The sequence below is a fragment of the Mustela lutreola genome, chromosome 10 (genome assembly GCF_030435805.1).
Source record: "Mustela lutreola isolate mMusLut2 chromosome 10, mMusLut2.pri, whole genome shotgun sequence".
NCBI classification, from domain to species: domain Eukaryota; kingdom Metazoa; phylum Chordata; class Mammalia; order Carnivora; family Mustelidae; genus Mustela; species Mustela lutreola.
The window spans coordinates 7,929,115-7,939,715 of NC_081299.1; the positions used below are offsets into that span (position 1 = coordinate 7,929,115).

General features: G+C 52.6%; 1 protein-coding gene across 1 annotated transcript; it reads left to right on the forward strand.

The window, feature by feature from the left end:
- Positions 1-8,660, forward strand: UBIAD1 (UbiA prenyltransferase domain containing 1). The gene is made up of 2 exons (XM_059136942.1): positions 1-854; positions 6,195-8,660. Exons 1-2 carry the CDS (start codon positions 329-331, stop codon positions 6,680-6,682), a joined length of 1,014 nt encoding a protein of 337 aa, XP_058992925.1. The 5' UTR covers positions 1-328; the 3' UTR covers positions 6,683-8,660.
- Positions 8,661-10,601: the final 1,941 nt, after the last annotated feature.

Below are 10,601 nucleotides of genomic sequence, written 5' to 3' on the forward strand. Positions count from 1 at the left end.
GGCCCCTGTTTCCGGGCGGGCCTCCGGAGGCGGGCGCACAAGATGGCGGCCCCAGTACCTCGGGGCTGGTGGCCGCAGCTCGTCCTCGGGCTCTAGCCCGGGTCTTAGCGAGGTCGAGAGACAGGCTTCGCCCGGCTGACAGCAGGTCTGGGCGGTGCCGCCGGGCCTCGCGGGCTGCCAGGTCCGCACGGTCTCTACCCCCGGGGCCCGCCGCCTCCCCAGCCCGGCCCCGGGGCGGAACCGAAGGAAGGTCAGGTCTGGCCGCCCCGCCCCGCGGCTGTTCGCGGGTGTTCACTATTAACTTTGACTTCAGCCACGTGTAGCTTCCATGGCGGCCTCCCAGGTCCCAGGGGAGATTAACATACAGGCGGGAGAGACGGCCAAGTCCGGGGACAGGGACCTGCTGGGGAACGACTGCCCGGAGGAGGACAGGCTTCCCCAACGCTCCTGGAGGCAGAAGTGCGCTTCCTACGTGCTGGCCCTGCGGCCCTGGAGCTTCAGTGCTTCCCTCACGCCGGTGGCCCTGGGCAGTGCCCTAGCCTACAGATCCCACGGCGTCCTGGATCCCAGGCTGCTGGTGGGTTGTGCCGTGGCTGTGCTGGCCGTGCATGGGGCTGGCAATCTGGTCAACACTTACTATGACTTTTCCAAGGGCATTGACCACAAAAAGAGTGATGACAGGACCCTGGTGGACCGAATCTTGGAGCCCCAGGATGTTGTCCGGTTTGGAGTCTTCCTCTACACTTTGGGCTGTGTCTGTGCCGCTTGTCTCTACTACCTGTCTCCTTTGAAACTGGAGCACTTGGCTCTCATCTACTTTGGAGGCCTGTCTGGCTCCTTTCTCTACACAGGAGGTAAGACTTGGCCTGTTTCCTGGCTGCATGTACTAGAAACTTGTGCTTCGCATAGGAGTTAGAGGGCTGGAGAAGAGGTGTCAAAGGCTCTTTTTTGAGTTAGGCCATTTACGTGAAATCTACAATGTGTGGGTCATGTGGATTTTTGGAGAACCCTAGTGAGCTGGGAAGATTCTGGCTTGGTTTATGGATGTTAGTCCATATATGGGAATCACATATATGGGAATGTTTCCATCTAGTTTCTTTTTGTGGTCATATCCTATAACACCACTGTTTCGAATTCCAGTGGAATTACATTTGAAGAGCTCAACATCACACAGCTGATTACTTTCAGCAAGTTTGCTGTGTGACTGCTTGCAACAAGCTTATTAAGGTAGTGATGGACAGGTGGTCCAGGCCTACTTATTGAGCACCTGTTATATGCCAGGCACTGTTCTGTGTGAACCCAACAGTCACAGATCCTGAGCAGGGGCTCTTGGGGGAGTTATTTTATAGATCTTGAGGAGAGATAGAAAGTCAAACTAGTAAATTCTATTCAGGATCACCAATGTCCTGGTGTGCTCAGGACTTAAGACGGCTCCCAGGACGCTGGACTTTAGGTGTGGAAATCAGGAGAGTTCCTGCTAAGCCCAGATGATTTGGGACCCTGATGATAGTATATGAAAACGTGATTAGTGCTTATAACGAAAAAATAAAAGAGCAAGGGGACGCCTGGGTGGCTCAGTCGGTTAAGAGGCTGCTTTCGGCTCAGGTCATGATCCTAAGGTCCTGGGATCGAGTTCGGCATTGGGCTCCTTGCTCTGCGGGAAGTCTGTTTGTCTCTCTGCCTCTCCCTGCCACTCTGCCTGCTTGTGCTCTCTCTCTGACAAATGAATAACATCTTCATAAATGAAATAACTAGAGCAAGGAAGGAGGACCTAGCTGTTTGAAGCAGTTTGATCAAGGTAGGCCTCCTCACAAAGGTAATATAAGCAAAGATAGAAGGAGGTCGGCTAAGCATGTATCTAGAGGAAGGGTGTTTGAAATCTCAGAGTGGTAGTTGCCAAAGGCCTTAAGGCAGGAGTGTTCCTCAAAAAATTGAGGAACATCGTCAAAAAATTGAGGAACATCGTGAGTCCATTATGTGAGTGAGAGAGAGAGAGTAAATACAAGGAGGTAAAGCAAGGAAAGTGTGTGGGGGAAGGGCAGAGAAGCACAAAGATCAAGTGGGTCGTAAGGTTTTCAAAGAATGGATAAAGGAGGGTGGGCAAGGACTGAAGCAGGAGGACGAGGAGGCTGCGGACGATCCCGGCGGGAGAAGTGCGGCGGCCTGCATCAGGGTGCTGGTGGTAGAGAAGAGAAGAGGGTGTCAGATTCGGAATATATATATATAAAATATTTTATTTATTTATTCGACAGACAGAGATCACAAGTCGGCAGAGAGGCAGGCAGAGAGAGAGAGGAGGAAGCAGGCTCCCCGCTGAGCAGAGAGCCTGATGCGGGGCTCGATCCTAGGACCCTGAGATCATGAGCTGAGCCAAAGGAAGAGCATTTAACCCACTGAGCCATCCAGGCGCCCCCTGCATATATTTTGAAGGCAAACACAGTTTGTTGCCAGCCACGCTGCCCTCCTGGCTGTTCCTGGAACGGTCAGGGCATGCTGCTGTCCCAGGTCCTTTGTAGATGTTTTTCTTTGGCTTGGAAAGCCCTTCCTCCTCTCTGCCTTATTCACTTTCTAACCTCCTCCACCGATTTGCTCAATTGCAAGCTGTTTTGTGAGGCCTTGCTTTATATCCTATTTAAAATTACAAAACAATAAAGTTTTTTTGCAGCAGTTGAAAATAAAATAAAATTGCGCACGTGCACACACACACACGCACACACGCTGAGTTTTCCCCCACAATACTTTCCCTGTTGCTCTTTTCTGCTTTATTTTCCTTCGTAGCACAGACTACTTCTAATGCACCGTCTAAAGTACTGACTTCGCTCATTGTCTTCCCACGTAGACTAGAAGCTCCCTGGGGTTAGGGATTTGGGTCTCCATTCTTTGCCGAAGCCAGGGTGCCCAGAACACGGCCTGGCATGTGGTTACTATTTAATATTCATTGAACGAACAAATGGGGAGACACTGAAATGCATCAAGCAGAGTCCTGGCATAACGTGATTTATGGGTTAAACGTTGACCTTTATTGATAGAATTGGCTATGGTGAAATGCACAGAAGTGTTAGAGTCTGATCAATTGCAGCAGAGGCACACAGTCGTAAAGCCCACACCTTGTCCCGATACAGAAAGTTTCCGTCACCCTCACATTTCCATCACAGCTTCCTTTCCCGTGAATTCCCACTCTCCCTGCCCCTATCCAGAGGCCACCCTGTTTGGTCTCTTTCACAAAGATTGTTTTGTCTGGTCTGGAATGTTACGGAAATGGAGCCGTTCCATTTGAATTCCTGTGCCCGGTTTCTTCGCTCCGCATGGTAGTTTGAGATCTCATCGCATCGTGACGGGCATCAGTGGTCCCTTTTTATTGCTGAATAGGATCCACTGTGCGGACAGAACCACAATTTGCTTATCCTTTCTCCTGTCCGGCGACATTTGGATTGTTTCCGTATTTTGTCTATTATGCCTGAACACTCCCGGCGAAGTCTTTCTGTGGGTATTTGTTTTCATCATTTGGGGGCGGAAGCTGGGAGTGGAAGCGCTGGGTCAGAGGGTCGATGAATGTTTTAACTTGATGGGAAGCTGCCAGCGTGTTTTCTGAAGTGGTCGTACTAGTTCTGTGTTCCCACCAGCAACGTATAAGCGCTCCGTGGCCTTGCCAACATTCTGGTTTATATTTTAATGAATTCATGCTGCCTGCTGTGCTGAGAGCTTGCCCAGGCCTTCACTGTGTTGGCTCATTTGGAAAGTGGTGTTGGGAGGGGTGGGAATGCCCGGAAGGAGAGGTGGGCCACATTTTGAAGCAGGTGGAGCCTGTGAGCCCTGGGCCGTACTCTGGAAGCAGCTTTCCTCCCCGAGGGCTCTATCATTTTCTCCTGTCAGATAACTTCCAGGAGGTTACCAGACCTTTCTCAGCCCTGCAGTGGGCTTGTGGTTGGTTTCTGTGCAGGACCTGCTCAGGGTGGGGGTGTGTCCTTGTTTTGCTCACATTATCTTTTGCCGGCTGATCTATGAGATCCAGCCAGATGGGTAATCTAGCCAGATGTCAAGGCAAGAGCGCTCTTGTGTTCTCTTCCGTAGTGACAGCTCCGGTGTCTGCTGGGAGAGCTCGGAATATCGGCAAAAGAGGAACGGGCAGCTGGAGGAGAAACCTGCCAGTTCCCCACTGAGAGTATCCCTGCCCGGCACTTCCCTGGGTGGGGGTTGTTCCCTCAATGTGTGAGGTACCGCAGGAGACATCGGTTTACTAAGTTATAGCGGGAGCCAGGGTTCTGCTCGAGCAGCTTCCTCCTGGAGGGCGTGTCCTCAGACAACCAAATCGTTTGTCACCACGCTGCTTGGGGAGTGCGGAAGGACTTCCGAGTGTTGGTGGCTTCCGGAGGCTGTGGCTGTGACCCTTCCCTGGGGATGCTTCATTCTAAAGAACCAAGGGTGGGCACTTGAGCACCAAAGCACCTCGACTAAACAGAGACGTGGACTGATGCTCTGGTGGTAGTCATCGTGTGGTATGTGATCAGGTGGTAGTCATTGTGCGGAATGTGATCTGGTGGTAGTTTTGCGATCTGGTGGTAGTCATCATGCCGTATATGAACGTGCCAAGTGTTGCGTGTCACTTATCTTTCAATAAAGCTGGAAAAAAAACAAGAACCTGAACCCCAGCTACTCGTGTGAAGGGAATCTTGAGCCGAATCCCGTTCTCTGGCTGCTCTCACTTTCCATCCTCTCCAGACCGTGTTCCCTGGCGGGTTAAAGTGCAGTTGGTGACCCAGTACTTTTCTTTGTCTCCTGATCCTGAGGCCATGAGTTGGAAGCTTGGTTAGACCTGGAGGTCTCCCAGACTTCTGTAGCGGTCTGTGCCGGGCCCACCTCTCAGCCGCCCCGTGCTGCCTCACTCTGAGTGAGACGTTCTTCTTCACCTGGGCCCCAGACTCTGGGTGCTTGTTACTGTAGCTCTGTGTTCGGTTCAGCCTTGGTGCCACGCACTGGGGAGCGAGCTGTGAACAAACCAGACCCAAGGCCCTGCTCTCTGGAACTTAGGTTTGAGGGAAAGATGGAGACAAAGTCATTAGAAGTGTGATGAATTTTACAAAGCTGGAAATCTGGGTCCCCTGGGAGCATGTGTATTGCAAGGGACTGGATGTGGCTCAGGGGATGAGGGAAGGCTGCCTGGAGGAATGGGCTTTAACGTCTTGAAGGGTGAGTAGGAGTTAGCCAGGCAGAGGTGGGGTGGGGTGTCCGAAGGCCCCGAGGAACTGACAGAAATATGAGCGAGGCAGAGAGGAGCTCTAGGTGAGGCCAGAGGGAGGCAGGGCAGCCCCAGAGGCAAGCAGGTGAAAGATCCGAGGACAACCTGTGCTGAGGGTTTTCAGGTGTATGTTGGGGGAGGGGCACAGTCCGATGAGTGTTTCCGAAGGCCCCCTCTGGCTGCCCGTGGAGATCGGAGGAAGGCCAGGGCGGGGAGGTCCTGAGAGTGGGTGTCGCTGTGTTCCCCGTATAGGGTGACGAGGACTCAGAATTCAGGGATGGCGTGAGATCCGATGGAGTGTGGCATCTTTGGAGAGAACTGGGCAGGTCGGAATGAAGTGGTTTAGATGGTATTTGAGGTGGGTTGGAGTTTGGGCTGATTTAGTTGTAATTCAAGGGAACCAGAGAGGGGAAGCAGCGCTGTAACTTTGTCATCTGAGCTGTTACTCGTCACGTGGGTGGAAGTTTCTTTATGTGGAGTTTGGGTGCCCTGAAGTTTCACCGAGCAGGGCTTTCCAGACCAGAGCCCTGCAGAGGCTGTGGAAGAAGGAGGCAGCAAAGTAAGAGACTGGGATGGGTTTCCTGTGAGGGACTGACCGACAGAAGCCATGTCTTGCAGGGGTCGGTGAAGGGAAGAAGCCAAAGACCCAGATTGTGAGGCCTCTCAGAGCCTTCACGGGCTCTCTGGTTAGACCCCGTGTGCAGTGGGCGCCCACCGCTCTTTGTTGCAAGGCTATGCTGGCGACAGTAGGGAGGAAAACTTGACTGTGAAGCCTAAGTGGGTGCTGACAGACGAGTGTTCTCTGCCCCTCTGTGTCACCGGATACAAAACCAGAGGGCAGGGAGCTCCCTGACTGGCCGTTCTTCCCACCCGAGAACTCACCGCTCCCAGCCAATGAACGGCCCCTCGGTTTCCAGCCCTCGATCTCATACCAGCTCTCTGGGTTTTCTGGCTGTAGGAATCGGATTCAAGTACGTGGCTCTGGGAGACCTCGTCATCCTCATCACTTTTGGCCCGCTGGCTGTGATGTTCGCCTACGCCGTCCAGGTGGGGTCCCTGGCGGTCTTCCCACTGGTCTACGCCATCCCCCTCGCCCTCAGCACCGAGGCCATTCTCCATTCCAACAACACCAGGGACATGGAGTCGGACAGGGCGGCCGGCATCGTCACGCTGGCCATCCTCATCGGCCCCACGCTCTCCTACATGCTCTACAACACGCTGCTCTTCCTGCCCTACCTGATCTTCAGCATCCTGGCCACGCACTGCAGCATCAGCCTGGCCCTCCCCCTCCTCACCATCCCCATGGCCTTCTCCCTGGAGAGACAGTTCCGAAGCCAGACTTTCAACAAACTGCCCCAGAGGACTGCCAAGCTCAACCTCCTGCTGGGGCTCTTCTATGTCTTCGGCATCATTCTGGCCCCCGTGGGCAGTCTGCCCAAACTGTAAGGGGACCCGGCGCTCTCCCTCCCTTTCCCCCCGGTCTCGGAATGTTTCTCTGGAAGGCAGAGAATCTGAAGAGGGCAGGTGGTTTGCAGTGAGGGGCCTGAAGTTGCCTTCTGAACGCCCATCTGTTTTATTATTTTCTTTCTAAAGATAAAGTTTTGTTTTTGTGTCACTCTGTTTCATGGTGAGTCTTGAAACCACTACTAGTGTGAGAAGGTGAACGGGGTGCGTGGTCCTTGTTTTATTGATGATTTCCACTAGGGGGTGCTGTTAGGTCACTTTAAAGCCGATGAAAAGGCCCCGAGACTGTGCAGGAGCTGCTGGCGTAGCCTCTGGTCCTGGAAGAGCCAGAGTCACTGAGGCTCCCACTCGCACCACCACCCGCCGGAAGTGTCGTCCTGGTTGCTGGGTCTCCCAGGATGTGCCCGCATTCGGTGCCAGGGCCTGGTGACCCGGGGTGCATCTGTGTCTTACCTTGAACGCTCGGGGCCTGAAATACACTGCTTCGGAAAGTCCCTCGTTAACAGCCTACCGTGGTGCAGGCTTTTTGCCTCATCGTGATTTGAACCCTTTGGCCCCTCATCTCTCCCTTCCCTTATGGGCCAGTGGAGAAGTGGCAGATCAGCCTGCGGCCAGCCGGTCAGGACCCTGGGGGCTGGGGAAGGGAACCACCCCCACCCTGGGGGCTGCTCAGAAAGTCATTCTGCTTTTGGACAGAAACTGGTAGGGCTGCTGTTTTCCCTTTGTAGAATCTACTGGAATGACAGGAAGCCCTCCAGCCCTTTCATTAACTATGAGGAGCCCTGAAATCCTAGGGATCGTGTACTCCTTAAAGCCCCCGGGGCGGGCTTCTCCCCCAACCCATCACCTTGCCTCCCGCTCCCTTGTGCCCACCCTCCATTTCTGTCAGGTTCCCATTTGTACATCTCCCAGCCATGGAGCCTCACTATTTGGGTAGCAGTGTAGCAGCTGAGTTGGGGACAGTTGTCATTTTCCACCGAGCCACAGGCTGAGCAGACCAGGGATGTTGCTCATCCCTGAACGAATAAGCCGATAGACACAGTCCTGACCCTGTTCAGCCAGATGGCGGGCCCTGCCAGGGAGGGCACTGTGTCTCGCTCATTGAAGACAGACGTGCAGTACTGACCCCGTTTCTCCCAAAGGCTTCCGTTGCCTTGTGCAAAGATCGTTTGCTCCCCGAATGGGGGAATTCCAGTGCTGATCGGAGCTGCCTCTCACTTCACTGCCCGCAAAGTACAATTTCTGGGCGAGAGTGGCTCGGTTGTATTTGGTCCAAGACTGAAATAGATTGAGCCCATCAGCATTATACTTTTCTGTTGTGATAATAGCCTTTCTGAGTGGCATCTCATGGTCTCAGCCACCGTATAAGACAAGAACTGGTTCTTACCCGTTCAAATCAGGCTAATGATGATTTGGCTCCTGGAGTTAGAATTGGTCAGTTTCCTTGGAAAAAACATATTTGGAAATTGCAGGCCTTCCTCCAACGTTAAGAGTGTTTTGTCTACAGAGCTCCAGAATCCTCCAACGGTGGTCAGAGCTCAGTAGCAAGAGTAGGAAGGATGGCCCTCCTCTCCAGCCATTCTTCCCAGCACCATTTTTCTTTCACACCGGGCCCATGGCATTGTGCTCAGGGGGGTCCTGCCTTCAATGCCAGGCTCTTGTGGCCCCTGTTAAGAGCAGGCCATTCTCACTCAAGTCTCCCTCCTGCGACTCTAGGACCAGAGTTCCCTGCATCCCCAGACCAGACCCTCCTTCGGAAGCACTCAACGTCGGGAGGTGTCGGTGAGCCTCTGCACTGTGTTGTAGTACAGATTTTAATGCATATTTTTATATATAAATGTTTCTAAAAGGCCCAATTTAGTGCCAGATTTTATATGCAGGCCACCATCATTTGTATTATATCTCCTGATTTAACAAAGGTCTTCTTTAGACTTGTGAATAAAAACAGTGTTTATCAGTCGTCTTTGCTTTCTTCCTCCTTCTTGTCTCACTGTGCACTTGGACTCGTCAATCTCAGACCAGCGCAGGAATGCTGGGACATTCGGTGGGGGTGGGGGTGTGGTACCAGGTCTTTGGCAATGAATCTGGGGAGGGGGAGGTTTGACCAGACTTGATGAGCCTTTAGGAGAGACCCGAGGGACTGCTTAAAGCCAGCCAGGCCAGAGTAACCTCACTCCCCGTGTCCTTGGCTACTTTCATTTTTCTTTTTTCTTGATAGGGTCCCTGTGCTGATGGACGGAGAATGTGTAGTAGATGGAGTACATTTGGGTTTCAGCGAGGCATTTGATAATATGTCCTTAGGAGCAAAGCAGAGAGATGCAGAATGGATAGCAGTCTAGCCGAGGAACTGACCGGGAGACTGAACAAGCTGTGGGGGAGAGCGGGCTGGCCAGGGTATCATGCCAACGGGCAAGGAGTCCTGTAGCGGCCCGTGTGAGCCTGCCTTCTGCCCTTGACCTGGCTGGTCCAACACCTATTGTCAAAAACTAGAATTAGTCCAAGACACAGGTTTTGTAAACTTCAGAGGGAGAGCTTATAATATGGCTGATGATTAGGATCCTTGTAAATCAAAAGGCTGCTTTGATGGGTCAAAGGAGAGATTTAGCATGGATAAGTATAAGTATCCTTGGGTCCCCCAGATCAACTGCATGACATCAGAAGGGGGACGTCCTCCATGGCGTGACAGCAGATGTGGCGGGTATGAATTTTTTCAATGACCCTGGGAGTCCATATCGTGCCTTTATTTCTGAGTCTGGTTTTTTCTCTTGTCCTGTGGGGTGGCTGGAAAGTCAAGCTCAGTCACTTGTTGGGCCTGCTCCCTTCCGTCTGGGATCACCCAGGATTCCTGGGTCTCCGAGGGGGCAGGAGTCAGGCCTGTTGGCCAGGCCTTGGCTCTCTCAGTATCTGTGAGGTTGCTTCCCTTCTGCTCATGCTCAGGTTTGGCCCTGGAGCCCACCCTTGTTTCTTGGATATTGCTCTAGAAGGATTCAAATGCCCCTGACAGCAGGTCCTCCTTGCTGAAGAGTACGTGGGAAGGCGCTCCTTCCTGTCACCAATCCCCATTTTGGCCTAATCTCAGGAAAGCACCTGTTCCCTCCACAATCTGCCTCGTTCACCTCCCGTATTCAAAGCATCACGCTGCTTCCCACCCCTCATAGGACCTTTGCACAAAGTCCACCGGGGTGGGGTGGGGTGAGGTGAGGGGGCTTGATGTGGGCCTCTTCTGGGGGGGGGACAACAGAAGACATCACATGCCATTAACTCCTTGTATCCAGACAAGCATGCCGAAGCCTGAGCCTGTTATCTGGCCCAAAGGCCCATGTGAGTCAGTAACGAGTTCTGACTTCCATGAAGGTTAACGTGATCCAAGGCCAAATTAACAGGCGACCCGTGTCCGGAACAAGGAAGGTGCAGATTCTGCCCATCCCTGTGTCGTTGGATCACACCTGAGAGGCTGGGTCCCTTTCTGAGCGCCCTTCCTTTCTTAGTTTCTGAGATTTTTCTCGAAAAATGGATGGGTCAAACATATGTATGTTGGATATGATGTACTTGGATGTGATGTACTTGGATAGCAGCAAGCCCTTTGACAATATGACATGAAAGAAGAAATGGATAAAAAGGCAGTCAGAGGAACTTTATTTCTGTGCCCGCATGTGTGTGCATGCCCGTGCCCCGTAGCCATGTGTGTGTGTTTTCACAGTGGTAACAGCTGCAGCAAAGATTTTATGTCTCTGAGGGTGGGAAGTGCGTTTTGAAGATGTGATTCACAGACCAGATCTTGTCAAGAAAGTAGTAGGCACACTGGTAAGGGCACTTAAAACCATGTCAGCATGGCAAGGAGACTCAGGAGAGGGCTATTCTGGGGGAAAAGGGTGTGTGTGTGTGTGCGTATGTGTGTGTG